The sequence below is a fragment of the Myxocyprinus asiaticus genome, chromosome 2 (genome assembly GCF_019703515.2).
Source record: "Myxocyprinus asiaticus isolate MX2 ecotype Aquarium Trade chromosome 2, UBuf_Myxa_2, whole genome shotgun sequence".
NCBI lineage: Eukaryota > Metazoa > Chordata > Actinopteri > Cypriniformes > Catostomidae > Myxocyprinus > Myxocyprinus asiaticus.
The window spans coordinates 12,056,787-12,083,305 of NC_059345.1; the positions used below are offsets into that span (position 1 = coordinate 12,056,787).

At 37.4% G+C, this 26,519-nt stretch overlaps 1 protein-coding gene and 1 pseudogene across 4 annotated transcripts; both read left to right on the plus strand.

Annotated features, from left to right (window-relative positions):
• The first annotated feature begins 266 nt into the window (after nt 1-266).
• LOC127414188 (elongator complex protein 5-like) lies at nt 267-5,384 on the plus strand (annotated as a pseudogene).
• Nucleotides 5,100-26,225, plus strand: LOC127415716 (CTD nuclear envelope phosphatase 1A-like). Of its 4 annotated transcripts, none has more exons than XM_051654566.1 (8): nt 5,102-5,325; nt 5,611-5,747; nt 10,525-10,591; nt 10,838-10,956; nt 11,230-11,418; nt 16,979-17,090; nt 23,340-23,424; nt 23,517-26,220. In XM_051654566.1, the coding sequence occupies exons 2-8, from the start codon at nt 5,634-5,636 to the stop codon at nt 23,575-23,577; spliced, it is 747 nt and encodes a 248-aa protein (XP_051510526.1). In that variant the 5' UTR covers nt 5,102-5,325; nt 5,611-5,633; the 3' UTR covers nt 23,578-26,220. The 4 variants fall into 4 exon arrangements, with proteins under 4 accessions (XP_051510536.1, XP_051510543.1, XP_051510526.1 ...); XM_051654557.1 differs by having other exon boundaries at nt 5,103-5,325; nt 5,567-5,747; XM_051654576.1 differs by having other exon boundaries at nt 5,100-5,747; nt 16,979-16,997; nt 23,517-26,223.
• Nucleotides 26,226-26,519: the final 294 nt, after the last annotated feature.

Below are 26,519 nucleotides of genomic sequence, written 5' to 3' on the forward strand. Positions count from 1 at the left end.
AAGAAAGCTGTTCGACTGGCCTCTGAATTTGTGAGTTTTCTATTTAATCAGGCTTCAGTTTAAGCTATGACTTTAGCATGACAATAATTTTCAAATAGTGGGTTAAAATCTGTCATCTTTCTATTCATATGTTTACACCGTTTCATCAGCAGCACAAATATACTGTTATATGTCAGGCCGTGGGTTGCCAAAGACATTTTACTTACTTTGAATGAGCTGTTTATTGTTTAGCTGATGGTGTTTAACCAATATTCCACATTCTAACTATGCTGTTAAATGTTCTACAGGGAAAAGAGGCTGGAGGACTCACAATCATTCAAGGTAAAATTAGTTTTCTTTCATTTCTCTTCAATTATTCAACTACCTGTCTTATCAATACTTTTAATAATCAGAAGTGCTCTATGAGGAAGGTGACATTTGACAACCAGCTGATGTCACACATCAATAGAAATGTACTTGTACCCCTGTTGAATGTAGCACTTTTAGTATGTGTTTCTGCTTTCAGATACTGTCAAATACAGTGGCCAGGGAATCCTAAAGTGTTTTATTAATGCAGCCTTAAAGAGGCAAGGACTTGCATCCTTTAAAAAAAAAATTTTTTGTTTTTTTTGTTTTTTTTTTACACTTTGGATAATGTTTTATTTGTGCTTAAATCATTTAAAGGGACGAGGATGTGCATGTGTTGGGGTTCGAGACCCCTGAACAAGAACTACATGCTGGCTTGGACAGCAGCTGTGTTCAAAAGTGAGCTCAATTAACAATATTTTTTTAATCTGAGAAATATTTTTAGTAACAAGTACTGTTAGCTTATAACCTCATGCAAAAATGTGTATTTACTGCCATCAAATGATTTTAAGAGTGTACATTATTCCATTTTTATTTCAATATCATAGTTTTGCTGCCTTTGAAATGCTTTTGTAATTAATCTAATTTGTTTTTGTGTATAAAGGCTTTGTTTCCCCTTACTGAAACAGTTATTTCTATAAACCATGATTTGTGAATCATATGATTCATTAAATGAAAATGAAAATTCTCTCATCATTTACTCACACTCATGCCATCCAAGATGTGAAAGACTTTCTTTCTTCTGTAGAACACAAACGAAGATTTTTAGAAGAATATTTCAGCTCTGTAGGACTATACAATGCTAGTGAATGTTGGCCAGAACTTTGAAGGTCCAAAAAGCATGTAAAGGCAGCATAAAAGTTATCCATAAGACCCCAGTGGTTAAATCCATGTCTTCAGAAGTGATCTGATTGGTGTGGGTGTGAAACAGAACAATATTTAAGTCCTTTTTATCTATAAATTCTCCTCTCTGCCCAGTAGGTGGCGATATCCATGAGGAATGTGAATCGCCAAAAACAAAAGAAGCAGAATGTGGAAGTGAAAATGGAGATTTATAGTAAAAAAGGGCTTAAATATTGATCTTTTTCTCACCATTTTTTATTGATTCTTTATTATTGAGGTATTGGCCACCATTGTCATTAGTAGTGTTTCTTTATTTTCGTCTTAAGGCTTCATTTTCACAAGGGTTTCCCAGATCCCCTTGGCTGAACTGGCAAGTCCTTATTCACCGTTGAAACATTCACCACTCAAGAGATTATTAGGCTTGTGAAAGAGATGCAGGATGCCAGATCTTCAGTGCTTATTATTGACTCTCTCTCATTGGTTTTAAGGCATCATGACCCTGTTGTCATCTGCAAAAGACTTCATGAGCTCAAGAAAGGTAAAACACATTCTTTCATGTTAGCGACTGCGGCTTCTATTATTATTACTCTTATTACTTATTGATCTCTTGGTAAATAGTGCTATTGTTTCTTCTCATTGACCACCAGGAGGAGTCATAAAAACTATTATTGGTCTCCTGCATTCAGACTTGCATCCGCAAGGCATTGTAAGCGTTATATGCCACCTAGCCAGTACCGTTATCTCTGTGGTATCTGTAAACAATGAACGCCATGCTGTGACTAAGACCACTTGATCCACAAAGTCAGGCAAAGTTATGCAGGAGGTAAATTGGCGAACGATAATTGAAAATTTAACTATCTATCTCAATGTTTAATTATGTTGAATTCTAACATTTTTGAAAACTCTTGTGGTGCTTATTGCTAGGAAGAGTACTTCAATGTGTCAGAGGATGCAACCCTCTCTGTACAGACCAGAACATATCAGCCTGGGCATGCACAGAAGGAACTAGATGTAGCCGAGGTGAGCAAACCCTGCTACAATTGAAATACAGTGGATCCATTGATAGCAAACTTGATTTAAGCAGAGTTTTTCCTCATGTATCTGCAATTTAAAACTGTCAAATGGTTGTGTTCCTTTGTGATCTGAGCAGGCCGACCCAACATCGAACTTGACCTTTAATCTTCGTCTGTCTAAGGAGGAGAAAGAAGCCAAGGAGAAAGTGGCACTGCCATATTTAGTCAAGAAAAGTAAGAGACCTCTGTCCCTGTGTTATTTCACATTGTTATGTACAACATTAAAGATCTTTTTTTTTTTTTTTTTTTTTTAGAAATAACTGTTCATAGATTAAAAAATTAGGATGTTTTGAAGTTCAGCATTTGATGTTGTTTCATTTGACCTATTCTACAGAAAATCAGGGTTGGCGCCGTTTTGGTGGCACGAGGGGGACCTACACAATATTAAGCAGGTGGTTTTAATGTTGTGGCTGATCAGTGTACGTACAATGGCAACTATTGTTTTCCCAAAATACCATGGTTACTAGAGTTATTGGTTCTTTATTATTGAGGCACACTATTGGTCACCATTGTCATTATTAGTAGTGTTTAGTTCTCGAATGATTCATTTAGGTGAACGAATCGTTCTCATTCACTTCCATTGTTTTGGTCGCAAGTGACTCGTGTGTTTTAATGAATCGGTGATTCTATGACTCAAAACACATAAGACGCTCATTCGACGCTTCCTACATGGCTGGTGTACATGCATTCCATTCAGAAGGGATCATCCCTATCGCTATTCCCTTAAAAGACTTTAAAGTGATAGTTCTCCCAAAAATGAAAATTCTCTCATCATTTACTCTCTTTCATGCCATCCCAGATGTGTATGAATTTCTTTTTTCTGCTGAACACAAACAAAGATTTTTAAAAGAATATTTCAGCTCTGTTGGTCCATACAGTACAAGTGAATGGTGACCAGACCTTTCAAGCTCCAAAAATCACATAAAGGCAACATAAAAGCAATCCATACCACTTCAGTGGTTTAATGTATGCAATCGTTTTGGGTGAGAAACAGATCAATATTTAAGTTCTTCTTTACTCTAAATCTTCACTTTCACATTCTGAAAGTGAAAGTGGAGATTTATAGTAAAAAGAATTGAAATATTGATCTGTTTCTCACCCAAAGTGATTGCATCGCTTCTGAAGACATTAAACATTAAGTGGTATGGATTACTTTTATGCTGCCTTTATGTGATTTTTGGAGCTTGAAAGGTCTGGTCACCATTCACTTGTACTGTATGGATCAACAGAGGTGAGATATTCTTCTAAAAAGCTTTGTGTTTAGCAGAAGAAAGTCATACACATCTGGGATGGCATGAGGTTGAGTAAATGATTAGAGAATTTAAATTTTTGGGTGAGCTATCCCTTTAACATCCACTGTGAGAGCTTTGGAAGGCTGAAAGGGGTGGAGCTCAAAAATAAAGTTTGGAACTTACCTTAAAGTCATTTTCATTGAATTTTTTTTTTTTTTTTTTGAAGCAATCTTACAGCATGGCTATCATGACTGTTCTCACTTCAAAGTGCCCTTTGGAGGCTGATTTATCCTGTTCTGAAAGCAGTCTGCAGAAACGGTGACTGAATGAATCAGTGAAAGAATCTCTGGTGAATGACCTGCAGAATATATTTTTTGTTTATTGATTTTTCCCCTTTTTCCTCCCAATTTGGAATGTCCAATTCCCAATGTGCTTTTAAGTCCTCGTGGTCGCGTAGTGATTTGCCTCAGTCTGGGTGGTGGAGGACGTATCCTAGTTGCCTCTGCATCTGAGACCATCAACCTGTGCATCTTATCACGTGGCTTGTTGAGCGCGTTGCCACGGAGACATAGCACATGTGGAGGCTTCACGCCATCCACCGCGGCAACCATGCTCAACTCACCACATGCCCCACCGAGAACGAACCACATTATAGCAACCACGAGGAGTTTACCCCATGTGACTCTACCCTCCCTAGCAACCGGGCCAATTTGGTCACTCAGCACGCCCTGGGATTCGAACTAGAAGGCTAGCAAACTCCAGGGGTGGTAGCCAGCGTATTTTACCACTTTTTTTATGGTTTTAAAGGTGCACTCAGGAACTTTTGTCTTTGTGTCATCTTGGACTTACACTGACACCTAGCGGCTTGGATGCAGCATCATTTCAAATCAATAGTTTTCAGTTTCAGATGCCATTGTAGAAATGTATTATTCACAGTCAGCCATGATTAATCCATGAGTGAAAGTGTCAAATAACAGGATGGCTACTGAGATTAAGCGAGTAGTATTCGGCTGGTCATGTGATTCTAACATGGCAGCACCCATGTGCAGACCCTCTCCATGTAGAATAAAACGGCTTTTATAATGTTACTGATATGACTGGTCTTCTTTTTAATGTAAGTGGTCATGATTTCCTACATATATTGCAAAATTACAATTCCTGTCCTTAGAAGTTAAAACTTTTTTGAGGAAAAAATGACCGAGTGCGGCTTTAAAGCAACAAAAATGGTAGTAACTACCACTGTACTTTTTGAACAAGTACCTTATTTATTTTATTTTATATTATTTTTTTATTTTTCAGGTAATTTTCCCTGTAAGCCCCTAACATGTTTGTTGCTGTATGTACTCTTGTTTGTACTTTTTGCATTGTTCTAAATAAAAATAAAAAATAAAAATAAATAAAAATAAGTACCTTATTTTATTCTTATTTTTAAACTACTCAGCTGCATATGTAATACACTCCTAATGTGTAACTATCTAATACAAAGTAAATTAAAAAAAAATAAAAAAGTATAAATGTTTGAATTCTCTCATCGAGAATGTGTTTGAAAAACGCAACTTTATATTTCTCCGCGGAAGTGACGTCAGCGTAACGATGGCGGCTCGTACTGGTCTACCGTATTGGCTTTAAACTGTCCTTAGCGGCGAGAAATTGTACGCGCTTTCTTTTTTTTTTCTTTCTTTTTTTTTTTTTTTTAGCTTTCTCAAAATCTCTCTTAAAGTGGAGGAAGACACAAACGGACCTTAATGTCGCAGCAGAGAGAAAGTCGGACTTCTCTCGGCCTTTGGAAGAGCGCAGACATTTGTTCGAATCTCCAGCAGGATATTTAGCAGGTTGGTCTGACCATCTTAGCCAACGAGCATTTGAAGTCTTCACAGAGAGCTGGACATAAAATTACCTCCCCAAAGATAAGGACTTAAACCAATTGGTATTTTATTTCGGCACTTAAAAAAAATCGATACACTTTTGCACCCTCCGTACGTTTATTTTTAATCATATCAAGCCACGTGAGGTGTAAACAGAACGCTCCAGTGTTTGAACTTGTGAATGGTTGTCAGGATCTTAATTCCACAGGTGTGTCTCTTTCTTCTTGTACTGATCACTTCGGCGGTGTAAAGCACACCTCACAGACCCTGGTGTAATGGTTGACATGATAAAGACGCGCCAATGTCTGCTCGGTGTACGGACTTTCCTCGGCGTGACGTCCAGAATATGGAGCTTCTTCTTATACATCCTCAGGAAGCACATCAGAACGGTGAGAAACTCAAATCTTCATGTTTGTCCTGCTTTACTCTTGTTTGAGCAACTTTTGTTGAGTGACATGCGCACTGAACTTGCATTCAGGCGTCTGGAGGGAAAGCACTTGTCTGCTTCGTTAAAACCACATTAAGAGCAGCTTAATTCTTCATCTGTATGGTAAAAAAAAAAAAAAAAAAAAAAGGTGTTTTAATGAGTGAATTTATGCATTTTACATACAGATTCAATAAATGCAGTGGGTATGACTTTGTTTGATCAGGTTGATTGGAATATGCTATTAAAACTCCTGCATTCCTCTTAACCTTTTCAGAATTTTAAGTGTCCAATAATGCAAATCACATATATTATTGGTAACAAAAGTCATGGTCCCATTAATAAATGCATATGTTTTATTCTGCTGACACCCTTGACCAGGGGTGTAGATTGCCCCAGTAATCAAAACAAGCAATTACCCCCCCAAATTTTCATACTGTAATCATTATATCAACATATAAATGCTTTATGCTGCAATTACAGTCAATTTGACATTTTAATGTGGGCTTGAAGCATTGATGGTCTTTGTGAGATGTTGGTGCCAAAGTGAACCCTTTTCTTCAATATTATAATACAATATAGGCTATTAATATATTATATGGTATAACAGTAGGGAAATAGGTCAATGTTTTTGTCAATAAATGAGTCACATGCAACAGCTCTGATTATGTAAACACTCAAGCTGAGAAAACAAGCTAGCTAATCCCCTTGTACACAAGGCTTTGGCAAGCCAGTTTTATAATAAACTTTAGGATGATAATTAAGATGTCATTATGAAGGTATGACTTGTCTGGGACTTTGATATGGGCGCTGGACTGGACACTTCTCTAATCATGGCTTCCTTTCATGAGGTCAGCAGTTCTGTTCAGCTTGACCCAACCTAGGCCTAAAACGAGTTGCGAGCCCCTTTTATTCAAAGTCACCATGCGAGTTTCCCTCAGCTGGGCTCTCACAAGTTCCGTTGACAATTTTAGACAGTTGGAAGAGCTAAAGATAGCTCAGAAGAGAGGGATTTGGAGAATGAGAGGAAGAGTGTTCACATTGTGGCGAGCAGTTGTCTGAGGCGGAGGGGTCTCGGACCTTCAAAGGGAAAGAGATCTTGGCTCAATTTATTCCAAGAAGTTTATGTGAATGATTGAGCTACTAATTGGCCATTTAAGATTGTTAGTTGAGCAACTGCAGTACACTCATTACGTTTCGAACATATACTCACTGAGCACTTTATTAGGAACACTATGGCCCTAATAAAGTGCCAGACGTGGTCTTCTGCTGTTGTAGCCCATCCGCCTCAAGGTTCGACGTGTTGTTCATTCTTAGATGCTATTCTGCTCACCACAATTGTACAGAGTGATTATCTGAGTTGCTGTAGCCTTTCTGTCAGCTCGAACCAGTCTAGCCATTCTCCGTTGACCTCTCTAATCAACAAGGCGTTTCCGTCCACAGAACTGCCGCTCACTGGATGCTTTTTGTTTTTGGCACCATTCTGAGTAAACTCTAGAGACTGTTGTGCATGTAAATCCCAGGAGATCAGCAGTTACAGAAATACTCAAACCAGCCCGTCTGGCACCAACAATCATGCAATGGTCAAAATCACTGAGATAAGGCTTGGGTAGCTCAGCAAGTAAAGACGCTGACTACCACACCTGGAGTGGCAATTTCAAATCCAGGGCGTGCTGAGTGACTCCAGTCAGGCTTCTTAAGCAACCAATTGGCCCAGTTGCTAGGGTGAGTCACGTTGGGTTAACCTCCACATGGTCGCTATAATGTGATTCTCGCTCTCGGTGGGGCACATGGTGAGTTTTGTGGGGTTGCCGCTGAGAATAGCGTGAAGCCTCCACATGTGCTACGTCTCCGCGGTAACGCGCTCAACAAGCCATGTGACGATGCATGGATTGACGGTCTCGGACGCGGAGGCAACTGAGATACGTCCTTCGCCACCTGGATTGAGGCAAGTCACTACGCCACCACGAGGACTTAGAGCACATTGGGAACTGGGCATTCAAAATTGGGGAGAAAATGGGATTAAAAAAAATCACTGAGATCACATTTTTCCCCATTCTGATGGTTGATGTGAACATTAACTGAAGCTCCTGACTCGTATCTGCATGATTTTATGCATGACACTTAGGGATGCACTGATCCGATACCTGGCTTTTAGACGGATCGGATATCGGTCTGACGAGCCCGATCCAAATCCGATACTGTGTGTTAGTCATGTTCGTTACTGTCAAGCTCCAAAAATGACATAAAAGAACCATAAAAACACCATTAAAGCAGTTCATACGACTCGTGCATTTTATTCAAAGCCACTTGAAGACGTGCGATAGCTCTGTGAATCACAAAAGGCTGTGTTTAATAAGTAAATGTATAGTATGTGCAGCGCCAGCACATTAGTGAATGGTGCTGCTCTGTTGACACAAACTCACACACAGGCTGGTGATGCACTCGCAGCTATTTTTAGCCTTCACGCGGTGTGCAATATTCGAGTGCTACTCACGAACAACATCTCAGATGTAGATGCTCAATAATTCGGTTCACATATAGCGTTTAGAATGGCGCCAGAGGTGCATTTTATCAGAATTTGAATAAGGAGCGAATTAAACTACTGTTAACTTGCTTACAAACAGACACATACAGGACTTCCTGGAGAAAAAAAGTGCACGATTTAAATATATTACTGTTGTATTTAAAATTAAAAGTCAATAATATTAATAACAATTTATTATTATTATTATTATTATTATTATTGTCACCATTAGTATTTGTTTACAATTTATAACAATATCTAAGTTGAATGGGTTCCAAAAAATAACTGTGAATGAAAAGTGAACTGATGTCTTACAACTAAATTGAACAAAAAATAGATCTGAATACTTTAAAGTCCAGATGCAAGTTGAACTATTTTTGGAAAAAAAGAAAAGGCAAAAAAAGGCAAAAATAAAACACTGGTTTTTACTGATGACTTGAAGACTGGAATTACTGTTAATTTTGCTGCTACATTATCCAGTATGCTAGTTCATAATAAAGTGTTTCTTAATAAGCAATACATTTATATTGAAATAATGTGTAGTTAGAGATTTGTGTTTCTTTACATATTAAAGAGTACTCCCAATTAGTTCTACACAATAAAGATATTCTAAACTGATTATGCAAAAAAACAACACTGGTATCGGCTTGGGATCGGTATCAGCCGATACTGAGATTTCCAATATCGGAATTGGATCGGAAGAGAAATAGTGGCATCGGTGCATCCCTAATTACACTGCTGCCACACGATTGGCTGATTAGATAATCACATGAATACACTGCGTGCCCAATTATTAGGCAAACTGTATTCCTCAGGATTAATTTTATTGTTGAACAAACACAATGCTTTCAGTCAGTCCAAAATATGGTGTTTTGTCTTTCTCAGGGGAATATATTAGTGTGCACAATTATTAGGCAAATAAATTACAAAAATAATTTATCTCAACTCAATTGTTTATTCTCAGGAGTAGGTGCAACAAATAAGTAACACAAAATGACAATTAAATAACATTTTTGGCCTTTCAAAAATATTCAGTGACCAATATAGCCACCCTTCTTTTCAATAACTGCCATGAGCCTTCCATCCATGGAGTCTGTCAGTTTCTTGATCCATTCACGATCAACTTTAGCTGAAGCAGCAACCACAGCCTCCCAAATGCTGTCCAAAGTGTGGTATTGTCTGCCCATTGCTTGAAGAAAGTACTTTCCAGAAACTGGCAGTAGGTTTGAGAGTTGAGTTTCAGTCCATCTTCAACTCGAAAAGGTCCAACTACCTCATCCTTAATGATAGCAGCCCATACCATTACCCCTCCTCCACCTTGATAGCACCTGACTCGAAGTGGTGCCCTGTGTCCATTAGTGATCCAGCCATGGGCCCATCCATCTGGTCCATCAAGAGTCACTCTCATTTCATTGGTCCATAAAACCTTTGAAAAACTGTCTTCATGTATTTCTTTGCCCAATCTTGACGCTTCAACTTGTGAATATATTCAGTGGTGGTCGTGTTTCAGCCTCTTTGACCTTGGCCATGTCTCTGAGCACTTGGCACCTTGTACTTCTGGACACTCCAGGTAAGTTGCAGTTCTGGAATATGGTAGCATTGGAGGATAATGGGTTCCTGGTAGCTTCACGTTTAATTCTTCTCAAGTCTTTTGCAGTTAATTTGCGCCTTTTCTTCTCCATGCGTTTTTTGCGCCCCAGTTGACTATTCGCAACAAAATGTTTGATTGTCCGTTGGTCACGCCTCAGTAGTTTAGTTATTTCAAGAGTGTTGCATCCATCTGAAAGGCATTTTACAATATTTGACTTTTCAGTGTCAGTTAAATCTCTTTTTTGGCCTAGGTAATGAAGCTGCCTAATAATTATACACACCTTGATATAAGGTGTCACTTTCACCACACCCTCCCTCATTACACAAATACATACCACCTGAAAATGATTGAATCCAATAAGCATTCAAGTTTATATGGTTTGGATTTGGAAAATGTGCATGGAAATAATAAGATCAGAATACTCACTTGCCTAATAATTGGGCTCGCAGTGTAAGTAGGTGTACAGGTGTTCCTAATAAAGTGCTTAGTGAGTCTATGTTCTTTTTGTATTTCTTAGGTGTACACACAATTCTTCTGCTACATATGTACTGTACATATTACACCTTTCATGCACTGTGGTGTACTGAGTTGGCTGTTTCCTGTTTTGTCTCTTTCCTGTTCTAGATAATCCAGTATCAAACAGTGCGATATGACATTTTACCATTGTCACCCATCTCTAGAAATGGACTCAGTGAGTATTTCTCTCTTTCTCCTCAATGAAAAGACTATAGGCATGACAATAGAAATATGCAAAGCTGCCCAAACACAATTTGAATTATTCCTCGAAGAGACAGTTGTTTTGTTAAACTTGTGCCATTAAGTAGCATTTGCAAGCAAGGATTTTATGAACTTGTGGCTTCTGTGGAAGTGAAGTGTTGGTGTGTTTCACAATGATTTTTGTTGACTAATGGGTCAAGGTCTGTTTGTTTTTCTCAAGACAACGTGAAGCGTAAGATCCTAGTTTTAGATCTTGACGAGACGTTGATACACTCGCATCACGATGGAGTTCTCAGACCAACAGTGCGACCTGGCACGCCACCAGACTTCATCCTTAAAGTAAGACAATACAATTGATAGGCAAATGGCCAAATGCTAATGTCAAACTTAGTATCAGGTCAGAAAAAATCAAGCAATGAATCAAAACAATCACATACATGTTTCTTAGATTGAAATCAGACTCTGTAAGGTTAGATATTGCATCTTATTTTAAAACTCCAATGTCTTTAGGAGATTGCTGAATATTTAGTCACAGAAAATATGATGTAGATAATGATCTTGTAGCGCTAATGCACTTGTGGAATTATGAGACACGTTTTTCTTCTTTTTCAGGTGGTAATAGACAAACACCCAGTCAGATTCTTTGTACATAAAAGGCCGCATGTTGACTTCTTCTTGGAGGTGGTCAGTCAGTGGTATGAGTTAGTAGTGTTCACTGCTAGTATGGAGATCTATGGCTCTGCAGTAGCTGATAAGCTGGACAACAACAAGGGAATCCTGAAAAGAAGATACTACAGACAGGTAACCACAACTGAGACTTTTTACACTGTAATATTCTTAAAAAAAAATTTGCCAGTGAAAATATGGAAAAGGTAGAAATTAGTAAAGTATATATTTCTGTAATTGCCAATAATTTACAACAGTGTTTTATGTGTTAAAGAAATATTCCGGGTTCAATACAAGTTAAGCACAATCGACAGCATTTGTGGCATAATGTTGATTACCTAAAAAAAAAAATAAAAAAAATTCCTACTACTTACTAGGTCCTCGTGGTGGTTTTTAAAAGCAAAAATGTGAAGCCTATAACATTAATTCTTCTGTTAAAACTATTATTTGAGCTGAAAAGATGTTTAAATTGTAGTTTTTGTAGTCATTTTAAGGTTTGAGGGTTTACAGTGTTACGTCTTCATGGCAACGAAGTTATAAAATTGGCTTTAACTTTACACAGAAAAGGTTAGTAAGTGATTTTATCACACTAAAATCATGTTAACGCATATTGTTTGCATCTTGTGGCTATACTTTTGAAACAGTGAGTATTTTAATGTTTACAAATTCACTTCCATTGTAAGTGCTTCACTGTAACCCAGAGTTTTGCTTTTTTTTTTTTTTTTTTTTTTGATGTATGTAATCAACATTATGCCACAAATGCTGTCAGTTGAGCTTAACTTGTATTGAACCTGGAATATTTCTTTAAAATTAGTTAATTCATTACGTATATTGAACTAACAATAAACAGTAGTTTTTTAAATAGTTTGTTCATTGTTAGTTCTTAATGCATTAACTAAAGTATCCAGCTTTTATTCTTAAAAATGTACAAGTTAGGGATGTGAATCGATTAATAAAATTGTAACTAATTAATCACAGTTTGCTTTTTGTTTTTTGTAATTAATCGTGATTTATCATGGTACATTAAAACAAACATTAAAATATGATCATAAATATTTACTTTATACTTTGTTTTATTTAAATATGTATGGGTTAAAATGTTCAGTTTTTTGCAGACAGTTAAATTAGACACATTCTTTACAGATTTAAATCTTGTATACAAGCCATAATATCAGTGGACATGCTGAAATTAAAAGATTGGCAAAATCTTTAATGATGGGATCAAATGAGCAGATTCCATTCATATCAAGCTTTATTGGCAAGATAAACTTAAGTGTAAATTGCCAATTAATTATAAGACACTATACATACAGATTTACAACAAATTGAATGCAGAAATTTAATTTGCTGAAGTTTAAAACCGCAAAACTATTATTTTCTCTGCCGTTCAGGCTCTTTCACGCACACGCTGGGTCTCTCTTACGCAGTCTTGCTTTTGACACTGGCTTGGACAGTGAGTGAGCGTTTTCAGGCGATGTGAAGAGATGCGGCAGCTTAGCCGTATCTCTCCCACACCTGGCTCACCACTTGCGGATGAAGTCTCCGTTCTCCATACACAGGGTTCGTACAAAGTGCTGGAAGTACTTGAATTTGGCTTTTTCAAAATTAAGTCGTGGAAAACCCTAGAAAATAACCATTTTTACCAGGAGGTGCTTAAAAAGCTCTTGAATTATAGAAAATTGTAAAATACATTGCTTCAATCATTTAATAAATGAAATGTATTTATTTTTGGAAAAACACGATGACCACTGCTGAAGCTGGCAGCGCATAGACGGTGCTGTCACGTGACACCTGTTACTTTTGAAGCACTGTTCAGAATGGGCCAATCACAATCAAGTGTTACTGGAGTATATTTTATAGATACTGCTGTGGCGGATTTAACAAGTATGAATTCTTGCAACTATCAGTTTTAATTAAAAATGACTCTCCAGAGGGGAAAAATTATATTAGATGTAAAACGTTCTGAGATTTGAATGCTGATCAGTGGAGGATTCAGTTTTGTGAGCCGTCTAGTGCCCCCTTGTGTAAAGAGAGCTTTGTGTCTCACAAAATAGTTTATTTCTGACAACATTTGGGTCAATAACAAAATATGTTGACAAACATGTCCCTTGCTTTTTTTAGTCATGAAAAAGCTTTCAAATAGCATTTATTTATTTATTTGTATTATTATTATTATTATTCTTTTAAAAGGTATTATTCTATAACCTAACCTTTAATGATATGAATTGTATAATTCATATTTTTGAATATATATATTTGAATTGTCAATTGCCTGAAAAAAATCCTTGTCCCCTTCATCTGGTACACCACTGCTATGACATGTAAAGTTATTTATGTATTTATTTTATACTTATTTTTAATAAAAGCATTAGTGCAAGGCCCAACAAATGTGCAAAAAAGCAAAACAAAATTATTATTAATAATTTAAAAATAATGTTATCAATAATAAAAAAAAATGTTTTGTATGTTTTAAAAAAATTTAAACGCAAAGTTGTGGAAAATAATTTTTAAGTTCAAAGTTCAGAGGCTGCTTAAATATGCATAAAGTGATTTTTCCCATCTTGTTAAAAAGTTATTAATTCACTTTTTAACTAATATTTTCACGCAAATATCTGGTGTTGTACCCCATTGAACCCTCAAAATGTGGTGTTGTAAATGTTAACTTGCTTTGTTCGTGAAACAAAATTAAATAATAAAAGAACAACAGCCATGTTGTCCTTTTATTGATAAAAATAATGTCAACATGTTATAAAATGTTTACCCTCAGCGTTTATAGGCAAAAACTGAACTGAACGGAAAATTTGGAAAGTCAAAATTTTTGAGAATGACCCATTTGTAATTTGGGTCAGTTCTTCACATAAATCTGTAGAGCACATATGCACTACTGTTTATGGACCCAGTTATTCACTTTTGCAGAAAAGCAAAGTACGTTTTAAGGGAGCACACACTACAATTGCACATCAATTTCGTCATGAATGAACCAAGAATTGTTATTGAGAATATGTAGTTAAAGATGCACATTGAGATATGTAGTATTTGTAATAAGTGGTGTTTTATAAAAATAAATGAACTGAATGAATACAGTATTTTATTTAAAATGAACAAATAAAGAATTAGTTTTAATGACATCTTGAACACAGTCCTTGAAAACAAATAAATGTGCTTGATAAGTCCTTGAAAATCCTTTGTGGCATGGGGGTGGGGGTGGAGGGGCGTGGTCATGTGTCGGTCTGCTGGAGAGGGAGAGCGATAAGTAGGGTTGCAGCGGTATACCGGTATATATCTCACATGCGCATGCGCATCTCCTTTCCTCCTCGACTGCCTGTCAGACTTGTCAACTTGCACCACACACACACACACATGCAGCCAAGAAAATGTCAGAGAGAAGCGAAGGGGTCTGACATAAGTGAGTGTGTGTGTGTGTTAAAGCAGTGTTTCTCAACTGGTGGGTTGCGACCCAAAAGTGGGTCGCAGGTCTATTCGGACTGGGTCGCGGACAGCAGGGAAATAACAATGCCATGGTTCTCTCAATGAAGATATTTCGGCAGCCGTCCAAGTGATAGCCTATTTAGGAATGCAGAGGCAGATTTAATGATAATCTCGCAATCAGCTAAAGGCTTCTCATCTGCACTTTCGCACGAGTGTAACGGAACCAGCTCGCGATCACGATCTGCTCTTCTCTCTGGCGCGCGTGTGCAACAACCGGGCTTCCCTCGATATTGCGGAGTGCAGACCTCAAAACTGATGTGACCAATTTCAATTCTAGTGAGACTTTTCTAGTTTAAAGCGTTACGGAGGAAGTCAAGTCGAACCTCTCAAACAGTAGGCAGCCCTGACATGCCAAACAGCACTGAGGAGGAAAAGAGCAACACTGTGCTATGCACCAAAAAATAAAATCATTACACATCATCACCTTTACGAAATTGTTTCACGATTTTAAATTCGTAACTGTTATATTTTGACAAAATTGTATAGTTTCATATGAAATAATCTAAAGGTAGAATCTATTAGACCTCATTTTATATCAACAGTGGCATTTGTAGTTAAAGTTTCAAGATGTGTTTCAGCAAGTATTTATTTTTTCATAAATACTATAATTTGTTATTATTATTACTATTATTTAAGACTAGCTACATTGACATAACCATGGTAATGAGGAGCCTTTCCTCCTGTGTAATATGTACGTTCTGTTTGAATTATGTTTGAAATTAGGAGACAAACAGGATAATAATGGGCTCATATAAGTAAATATGCTCTTCAATTTTTAAAAGGGGGGAGAGTTAACTTCCTGTCACTTTTGTTGTTGACGTCAACAACAAAAATGTCAATTGATGCATGTCCTTGTACTTGAAACCATGAACAGAATTATGCAACATAAAAGGAAATGTGACCCAGGATACATTAAATACAGATTACGTTTTTACTATAGTGGGTCGCCTCTTGATTTCCAATGTAAAATCTGGATCCTGAAGCAAAACCAGTTGAGAACCAATGAGTTAAAGGTACAGACAGGAGTAGTCTGGCTGCGCTGTCGTGCACCTACAGTATATGTTAATTGTTAATAATCATAGGACATTATTTTAAAAGCTCACATAGCTGATGTTATTTTTCATTTAGTAGTTAATTTAACATGTAAACTGACATGCTTTAGTTAAAATAACATGTTATAGTTACATGCTATTTTTTTTTTATCATGTTTATAATTCGGCTAATTATTATAATTCTGTTAGCTTTCTTATTTATTCTATTTATTTTCAAAAGGGAGACTTTTTTTTTTTACACATACTTCCATGAAAAAAAATGGTTTCAACTTTCAATTATAATAAAGTGTTTCATTGGTTGTTCAACCAAACTGTGGTATTATGGCAAATAATTTTTTCACTCCTTTAAGGGTCATTGTAACTGATAATAATAACTGTGCAATTCCATATACTGTGATACCGTGATATTTTCTGAGGCGGTTATCGTACCGTGAAAATCTCATACCGTTGCAACCCTAGTGGTAAGGCGGTACCGTCCGTAACATAACTGTAAATTCACTCTGTTGTGGTGAAAGCACTCTCAATAAATAGACAGTCTCTCTGTTCGTGGATGTCATGCTTTCCAGTCGCACTCTCTCTCACACTGATGCTCTGGTGTGCCCTTTCAGGTCTCCCTCCACCTTCACTATAATTAGAGACAGTTGTTAGCCTTACTGCTCTCCCGCAGACCAACACATGACCACGCCCCCCCATGCCACATCCTTAAATTTAACTTCGAAGCATCTGTACGAACCCTGCGTACAGTAAATCCACTCCCGTGTTTATTACGTCTGGGACATGCATTGTGCGTAATGATAAAGTGTGCACAGTTCCACACAATCAGATTCTGTGCTAGGATGTGCAGTCGAGTCGAGCGTGTACCGCTTAGAAAATTATATATGCCAGTTTTAGCCACAGGAAGTGAAAAAAAAAAAGATACTGCGTTAACCGCGTAATATTTTTTTAACGCATTAAACAGTCAACTATTAATCACAGAAATTAACACTTTAAATTTCCCAGCCCTTGTACAAGTACATAAAGAATTATCATTAAGCAAGGTTAATAAATGCTGTAAAATTATTGTTAATTGTTCATGTTACCTGTTGTGTTAATGTATACAAACTTGTAAAGTGTAGTACACTAATTTCTTTCTGTTTGTCTTTTTCTTGTGACAGCATTGTACACTGGACTCAGGTAGTTATATTAAAGACCTCTCTGTTGTACGTGACGACTTATCAAGTGTAGTGATTCTTGACAACTCGCCAGGGGCATATCGAAGTCATCCAGGTAAGACTTGCCATAATCTCAACACTAGTCTGTAGCGCACTTATGTCTGATACTTTTTTGGATCTGTCTTGGACACAGGATTAACTTGTGTACGAGCAGCGTTGCCCAGCTGGTCTCTCAGCGTGATATCTCTGGATGCATTTAAAATGCCATTTTACACATTCACATCATGTTTATGATGTTCAGTACTAGGATAATGTAAGCCATAAGTAAAAAAAAAAAATAAAATAAAAAAATAGGATTTTGGTAAATTACATGTGAACCTTTGGTCAACTGAGCAAAAATGATTTGAATTTTTGAAAAGTTGGAGTTTTAGTAGTATTTCCATCAAAATATATTTGTATTTTTAGGGCTGTTGATTTTACGTGTTAATTCAGTGTGATTAATTAGATAAAAAAATGTGTTAAAAATGTACGCATTTAATCATGTCCCTGGACTGTAATATAAAATATTCTAACCATCAGAGCAAATGAAGCTTGAAGTACCACCTGTTTTCAGAATTTGGCAGTAAGTGAAACTCCAGCTGTACAGACAACAAAATCACACTTAAGCCCCTTTCACACCGCCAGCGACATTATCACTGGATGTCACTGGATGTCTTTTGGTGCGTTCAAGTCATGTCGGAATGATGGTATTTACGAGTTAAGTGCACATGAACGCCACCGCAAAGTCGTAATTACGAGTTAAAAACTTTGAGCCCCGACTTTCCGAGTTGGGGGCGTGTCGATTTACAGTTGAAGTCAGAAGTTTACATACACTTAGGTTGAAGTCATTAAACCTCATTTTTCAACCATTCCACAGATTTAATATTAGCAAACTATAGTTTTGGCAAGTCGTTTAGGACATATACTTTGTGCACGACACAAGTAATTTTTCCAACAATTGTTTACAGACAGATTTTTTCACTTTTAATTGACTATATCACAATTCCAGTGGGTCAGAAGTTTATATACAATAAGTTAACTGTGCCTTTAAGCAGCTTGGAAAATTCCAGAAAATGATGTCAGGCCTTTAGGCAATTAGACAATTAGCTTCTGATAGGCTAGTTGGCTAATTGGAGTCAATTGGAGGTGTACCTGTGGATGTATTTTAAGGCCTACTTTCAAACTCAGTGCCTCTTTGCTTGACGTCATGGGAAAATCAAAAGAAATCAGCCAAGACCTCAGAAAAAAAAAATGTGGACCTCCACAAGTCTGGTTCATCCTTGGAAGCAATTTCCAAATGCCTGAAGGTACCACGTTCATCTGTACAAACAATAGTACGCAAGTATAAACACCTTGGGATCATGCAGCCATCATACCACTCAGGAAGGAGACTTATTCTGTCTCCTAGAGATGTCCTAGAGACCTAGTTTGGTGTGACAAGTGCAAATCAATCCCAGAACAACAGCAAAGGTCCCTGTGAGGGAACGGGTAGACAAGTATCTATATCCTCAGTAAAACGAGTCCTATATCGACATAACCTGAAAGGCTACTCAGCAAGGAAGAAGCCACTGCTCCAAAACCGCCATAAAAATGCCAGACTACAGTTTGCAAGTGCACATGGGGACAAAGATCTTACATTTTGTCCTCTATGTCCTCTGGTCTGATGAAACAAAAATTTTACTGTTTGGCCATAATGACCATCATTATGTTTGAAGGAAAAAGGGTGAGGCTTGCAAGCTGAAGAACACCATCCCAACTGTGAAGCATGGGGGTGGCAGTATCATGTTGTGGGGGTGCTTTGCTGCAGGAGGGACTGGTGCACTTCACAAAATAGATTACATCATGAGGGAAATTAGTCTTCCAAATGGACAGTGATCCCAAGCATACCTCCAAAGTTGTGGCAAAATGGCATAAGGACAACAAAGTCAAGGTATTGGAGTGGCCATCACAAAGCCCTGACCTCAATCCGATAGAAAATTTGTGGGCAGAACTTAATAAGCTTGTGCGAGCAAGGAGGCCTACAAACCTGACTCGGTTACACCAGTTCTGTCTGGAGGAATGGGCCAAAATTCCAGCAACTTATTGTGAGAAGCTTGTGGAAGGCAACCCAAAATGTTTGACCCAAGTTAAACCATTTAAAGGCAATGCTACCAAATACTAACAAAGTGTATGTAAACTTCTGACCCACTGGGAATGTGAAATGAGAAGTAAAAACTGAAATCATTCTCTCTACTATTATTCTGACATTTCACATGCTTAAAATAAAGTAGTGATCCGAATTGACCTAAAACAGGGAATGTTTTCTACAATTAAATGTCAGGAATTGTGAAAAACTGAGTTTAAATGTATTTGGCTAAGGTGTATGTAAACTTCTGACATCAACTGTAATTGTTATTGGTTATAATTAAGTTTTCTTGAGGATTTTGACCGTGCTGTTTAATTAGTATGCATTTTTTGTACTCTTAATGAAGAATAACAATAAAACTTGCCAGAAAATAAGAGTAATTTAGCTGGTTTATGCAGCGTCATGCGTATGCAACAAAACTGCATTTCCCATCATTACACTGTATGTGGCTGCACTACAATGATAAAATAAAGCATTCGTTATACACCTAATGCGTGGATTTGCTCTTCATTTTGTTGCATTGGTGCTAAAAAAGCTTCCTGCCATCGCTAATAAGTAAAAAGAGGAAGAAATATGATATGATATGATGCGAAAAGGGTAGTTCTTTCCGATTAAAGTCACTTGAATGCACATCAGATCGTATTTATGATTTCTGGCCTCGTACGCATGTACTTCCCAGGAGGACTTAAATGCACCATCTGTTATGTGAAGTCGCTAGTGGGCATTCCTACTGCTGTCGCTCTAACGTTATTGGCGGACGGTGCCACCATAGCTTTGGAAAATCTGATCACAGATGAGATTTACTGCCGGTAAAACTAAGATATCATTCTAACTTGACAAGGAATCAGTTTTGCCTCTAAAAATTTACATTCTGCAAGGGAGAGTGTTTTATATAACCTACAGTAGTGCTCGTTGCATCATATAATTAACAAGATGAGTGATCTATCAGTTTATGAATCAAACTTACTCAGAATGCCGACAGTATCTGATACAGTTTTTCACGCATCATTGTTTTATTATATCCATGTATGTGGTTACAGGCAGAAAAGTTAAACTTTTCTCAACTTTTCCCACCATGCCCACAGCTTGTCACCAGAAGTTGGTCTGTTTTCATTGAAAATGAATGAGATTGTGTCGCTCAGTGTTGCAGGCGGTGTGAACAGGCTTGCTTTCTAGTGACAGCTTAAGTTGAGATTGCGTTCTTGCGTCCGAGTGGAGGGGTCTCAAGACGTGTTCTTCTAAATTCCTTGAACTTGTCACAGCGACCTAAAAACGCTGTGTTTGACATGATGCAACCCAAGTGAGACGCCCTAAGAGCATCCATCTAAGGCATGTGTACATTTACCAAGTTAAAAAGCACTTAAGAAAATTTTATATTTTAGGATTTATGCAGAAAGCAGCGTTCTGAAACGTCATGTAAAAGAGAACAGAGATTACCTAATGCCATTTAAGCCTCTTAAACTCTGTGGGTCCGTGGGGAGGTGCTATATGGCAAGCCGTTTTAACACTTAACACCCTGAAGTCCCTGTATGCATAAGTTAGGCTTGTGGTATCATTTGAAAGCTTAGAATCTGTACTTTTCAGAGAACTCCATCACTTTTGCATTTATTTACATAAACTATCAAAATAAGGCCTTAAAACATTTGTCGCAAATTGGCCCCACCTAGAGGTTACATTGTAGAAATGTAAAAAATGAATATAAAAGTCCTTCACATAGCACTTAAATAGACAAGTCATATATCAGTGCAGTGTGGTATTTTTTTGCCATAATACCACAGTTTGAATTATTTTAAAAAAATATCACAGTGAAATTTTATTTCGTTAAGGCATAAAATGCAAACGTCTCTTTTCTTTGCTGACCACTGATCTGTAAGCCCCAAATAGCCTCAAACTTTATATCAAATCTTACCATGGGTTGTTAGCTTTAAAACGAGTTAAAGAAATTACTTGTTTACTTGTTTGTTAGCTTGCTTGACTGAATAATCCAATGTTGTGTCAACAGAATATGAAATACAAAATATGGCTGGTAGAAAAAGTATGAGAAAGCAAAATAGGTTTTCATCTATAGAAGCTGGGATTCACTGCTTTCCAATGACACCTATATTGGGCTTCTAGACAACTCAGAAGCCAAAATATTCAACAAAACAGTGTGGAAGCTCTCAGCACTTCAAAAAAGACTTGTTGTCTATAGGTGAGTGCTACAATTCGTTAGAGCACCACCTACATTTCAGATCAGTATAATGTGAAGGAAGGTGATGGAGGAAAAATTCTTTTTTCTAGTACTTCCTGCCATCCAGTGGAATAAAATAAGACTTTTTGCTTGACAATTGAGGACACAGAACTAACATGGCATGCTTTTAAACTTTAGACATAATGTTTTTATTTTTTTAAATGTCTATCATAAAATTTTAAACATATATAATGTTATTTATTAATTATTTCAATCTTTCTTAAAATTTAGGGTGTTATCTGTAAAATGAGACAATTTTTTATGAAATTAGTCCACTGTATGTGTAAACAGGGAGCTTTTAAATCTGAGTTTGAAAAATTTCAGGCGGCAGCCCAAAAACCCTGCAGAGCTTAAGAGGTTAAGAGAAAGCGGTTTAACACACCTAGGTTTCTCCTGGAGAAAGCTGCTCATGTGGCCATGTAAAGACAAGCAGCGTTCTAACAGGTTTTTGAAGAGTGTGCATGTACGTTGAACAGACTGAATAACAAACATCATGGGATGAAGCCCAACAACAAATCAACAGACATTTCTAGGAGTACAGTGGGAAAAGCATAAACACTATAAATTATACCCATTTATAAACACCACTGTAATATCCCTCCTGTTCGGGTATATGCACTGGTACATTGAGGGAATCCCTGAGGTTTACGTAAGAGGGAAACCCCACTATTGAAGCGCAATTCCACTGCAGGTCACATAGAAAGGCAAGAAAACAAACTCAGCAACAACTCTGGAATATCTGGAAATTAAGCAATTAAAGCAACAGAGAATAAAATAGAGTAGTCTTCTTCGGAGACCATGTTTGTTATTTACTCAAGCGGGAAATTACGTTGCTATGGAGAAAGCTGCTTACTGACCGAGCTGCATGTATACAGGAGTAAAGAGTATGCCGCTTTTACAGTGCATGTAAATGGGGACGCTGCTTTCTCGCAATAATCCGCTTTCTGGTGTCCATATAAGCCCGTTGACATGCACACCAATACGCTGATTACTCTCTAAAATCATCTTATTTAAAAGGCAAGAAGTCCGCGTTTACGTGACATTTGAAATAATTGCGTTATTCTCTACTTTTGATGTCAGATCGTGAAGAGGCATGCGCTCAACACGTGTGCACATTGGATGAGCCGGTAAGAACACCGGGTAAGGTGTTTACATGGCAAGTGAAATCAGCGTAATGGGCAAAAATCTACCCGTGCCGATCGGGTTATTCATAAGCCGTTTATGGCCTTTACAGCGATAAAGGAACGCAGTTTATTGCGTTTACATGACCACACGCATTGTCGGCTTATTAAGCATAATCGATTTAAGAACGTGCATGTAAACACGCTCATTGACTTAGAAAAGCGCTGATAATGAACCTCTCTTGGACAGATTGCAAAATGGATTGCTGTGGACTGTACTGTAGGCCAATTATAGGCAAATGTTCTAGAATGTGGTATTGAATTTTGGATATTTAATTGTTATTTGAAAGGCTCTACTCTGCAAATATTTATAAATGCAATGAATTGCGATTTAATTTGATTACTTAATCAGCATATCATGTAATTAATTCGATTAAAAATGTAATTGATTGACAGCCCTGGTATCTTTTAAGTAGATCTTTACCTTGCAGATCATTTTCCGTATTGTGTTAGGAAGTAATAAAAGCTTCATGTCTTAAAGTCAACATGAAATCAAAATTTATCCCATTTCTTTTTTTTTAAATACATTCCTGGTCTTATTCATCAATGTTATTTCAAAGAACATATTTGTCTCTGTAATATTTCATGAAAATGTTGACAGACAGGTCTGCCGCTCAAGTTAATAGCCATATAATAGTAAAAGTTAATAGTATATAGAACTGAAATATTTTGAAAATTTCTTTCTATTATAGTAGGTAAATGATGGTGCACAATACTTCTTGAACATGAAATTGGTCTCAAAACTAAGTTTTGTTTTTTTTTTTTTTTTTTTTTTTTTTAAATCCATAGATAATGCAATACCTATAAAGTCGTGGTTTAGTGACCCCAGTGACACAGCACTTCTTAACTTGCTGCCAATGCTGGATGCACTAAGGTAAAAAAAAATGTCAAATTTGTTTTTTAATGGTACAAACTCAAACTTGCATGACACCATATTTCATTTTTTCATATGTATTTCTTTTCAAGATTCACCGCAGATGTACGATCCGTCCTGAGCCGAAATCTCCACCAGCATCGACTCTGGTGATCATCCGACCGAGAGCTTTCTTCAAGCCCACCTTATTTTATTTTTTTCAACTGCTTCCCTATATGACATCTGCCTGTCCATTCACCCTAAACTCTGACTTGTCACCTCCCAACAACAGCCTTACAAAAGGGCTATCAGAAAGGGGAGTCAATTGTGAACTCAAAACCAAAATGATGATGGAAAAGGCGAACATTTGGATGTGTTGGAAGTCAACTTTTTTCTTAGGTTTTCCCCCTCTTCTTCATAAAAGAGTCTCTGCCTTACAGTTCTACCTATGCTGATCACATGTGTGAGTTATGATTATATGTGTGTATGAGAGGGCCTACTGCTTTTTAAATATTTGAAGATATGGAGTGACTGGAAACTGAGGAAAAAAAGACCTTTTCATGATTCATCCTCAGTCCCAGTTTTGGACATCATACCTCACTTCAAAAGGTGGCACAAACAGAGGTCTGGTACAGAGACTGGCTTGTGAAGCCCATCGTAATTGGCCACCAACACTCTGCCCATCTAATAGAGCTCACTGGAATAACTTGATGACACGGATTCCAACTGCCCAGTAGATTTCAGGGTTATTGTGGTAGAGTTGTATATGTTATCGAGGTACAGTTTTGGAAGACATGGGTTTTAATGATGTATGTATGGTAGACCTATCCCTATTTGGATGTGGTGGAAAATGTTTAACTTTTTTCTCCATATTCTGCAGCAAATTTTATTCTGGTCAATTTTCATCTTTTATTCTTGGCAGTAAATTAATTTGAATCATGATTATCAGGGAAGATATAGTATAATATGTGTTTTTGAGAAGCTGAACAACAGATTTTAAGCCTTTCTGCTCTTATTCTTCTCTACAGAATGTATTTGGTTGATTATGAAGTCCTACCACTTGAAAGCCTTTTTGCAAATTTTTTTTTTCTCTCTTTTTCCTGAAAATGTAATAATGGCAAGACTTGAATTTATACAAATTGTACTTTATTGTATTGAAGAGATGGCTGAGCAAAAAACACCCTTTTTTTACTCAAGGCCTTCTTGGTTTCTCTGTGCACCTGTCATATAATGTCAGTTCTATTCTCATTTAACACTTGATAAGTCTCAAGGCAGCCACTTGATAAGTCTACCGGTCAGAGTGCCCATGCTGACCCCTGTCCCCTGCCGAAACGCCTGCAATGGACACGTGAGCGTCAGAACTGGACCATGGAGCAATGGAAGGAGGATGCCTGGTCTGATGAATCACATGTTCTTTTAGATCATGTGGTTTACCTTGGGAAGAGATGGCAGCAGGATGCACTATGGGAAGAAGGTAGGCCGGTGGAGGCAGTGTGATGCTCTGGGCAATGTTCTGCTGGGAAACCTTGGGTCCTGGCATTCATGTGGATGTTACTTTGAAACGTACCACCTACCTAAAGATTGTTGCAGACCACGTACACCCCTTCATGGCAATGGTATTCCCTGATGGCAGTAGCCTCTTTCAGTAGGATAATGCACCCTGCCACACTGCAAAAATTGTTCAGGAATGGTTTGAGGAACGTGACAAAGAGTTCAAGGTGTTGACTTGGCCTCCAAATTCCCCAGATCTCAATCCGATTGAACATCTATGGGATGTGCTGGACTAAGATGTTCGATCCATGGAGGCCCTACCTCGCAACTTACAGGATCTGCTGCTAACGTCTTGGTGCCAGATACCACAGGACACCTTCAGAGGTTTTGTGGAGTCCATACCTCAAGGGGTCAGAGCTGTTTTGGTGGCACAAGGGAGACCTACACGATATTAGGCAGGTGGTTTTAATATTGTGGCTGATCGGTGTATACTGCGTTCCATTTCTTTTACTAAAATGCCTTTTATCTTATGTCAGTGTTCTCACAGTAGTAAAAACTGAAAATGTCAGGGATTTTTAAAATTGATTTCCAGGCCAGGAAAAGTCATGAGAATTTCTATGGGAATATAATGGTTTAAAATATGTAATTGGCTAGATATTGCTCTTGGTAAAGTAAAACGTGTTGCAAGCCACAATTATAACACTGGCCTGTTCACAGTACAGATGTTAACTGATTGCCCAGCTTGATTAGGCTGGTCATTTGAGTGATTTTAGAGGGGTTTGAGCACTTTTTAGCTGGTCAGGCTAGAGGAACAACTGGTAACCACCTGAGCACCAGATGGCTGGAAGACCATCTTAAACCAGCTAAAACCACAATAGGTTATTAAAGACATTTATTACCTACTTTCCAAGTATAATCGTTTAAAAATATCAAATCTGCCCAGCTATTTCTGTAAAAAGTTATTCTAAAGTGAATCATTATCCAGTAGTCAAGAACAGCTGGAAAGGTCATGCAAATGTATTGGTCTATAACATTGGAAACGCTGTTATATATTTGTTGTGGAACAACAAATGCTCTCTTAAGGTAGGCTTGTGCCTTACAAAATGCTAATTACACTTTTAATATGTAAAAGTTTTGTAACCAGCACAGGACTGTCGTGTATGGAGAGAGCAGTTTCCTTACTGTTAATGATTAAAGAATATTGTACATATCATTTAAAGGGATACAGTAGTTCACCCAAAAATGAAACTTCTCATTTACTCACCCTCATGCCATCCCAGATGTGTATGACTTTCTTCTGCAGAACACAAAGATTTTTAGAAGAATATTTCAGCTCTGTCGGTCCATACAATGCAAGTGATTGGTTGCCAGAACTTTGAATCTCTAAAAAACACAAAGTCAGCATAAAAGTAATCCATACGACTCCATTGGTTTAATCCATGTCTTTAGAAGTGATCCAATTGTTTTGGGTGAGATCAGACCAAAATATAACTCCTTTTTTACCATACATCTTGCCATTGCAGTCTCTAGGCATGATCATGATTTCAATATTGATTACTCTTCCTAGTGCTTGATGCATGCATAGAGCACTAGTTGGTGCTAGGAAATTTAATCGAGCTTGAAAT

Bases quoted from the DNA above. Each gene is read 5' to 3' on its own strand.
- LOC127415716 (XM_051654566.1), top strand. From the start codon at position 5,634: ATGGTTGACATGATAAAGACGCGCCAATGTCTGCTCGGTGTACGGACT. The intron at 10,592-10,837 runs GTGAGTATTTCT...GTTTTTCTCAAG, and splicing joins CATCTCTAGAAATGGACTCA to ACAACGTGAAGCGTAAGATC. The intron at 10,957-11,229 runs GTAAGACAATAC...CTTCTTTTTCAG, and splicing joins CACCAGACTTCATCCTTAAA to GTGGTAATAGACAAACACCC.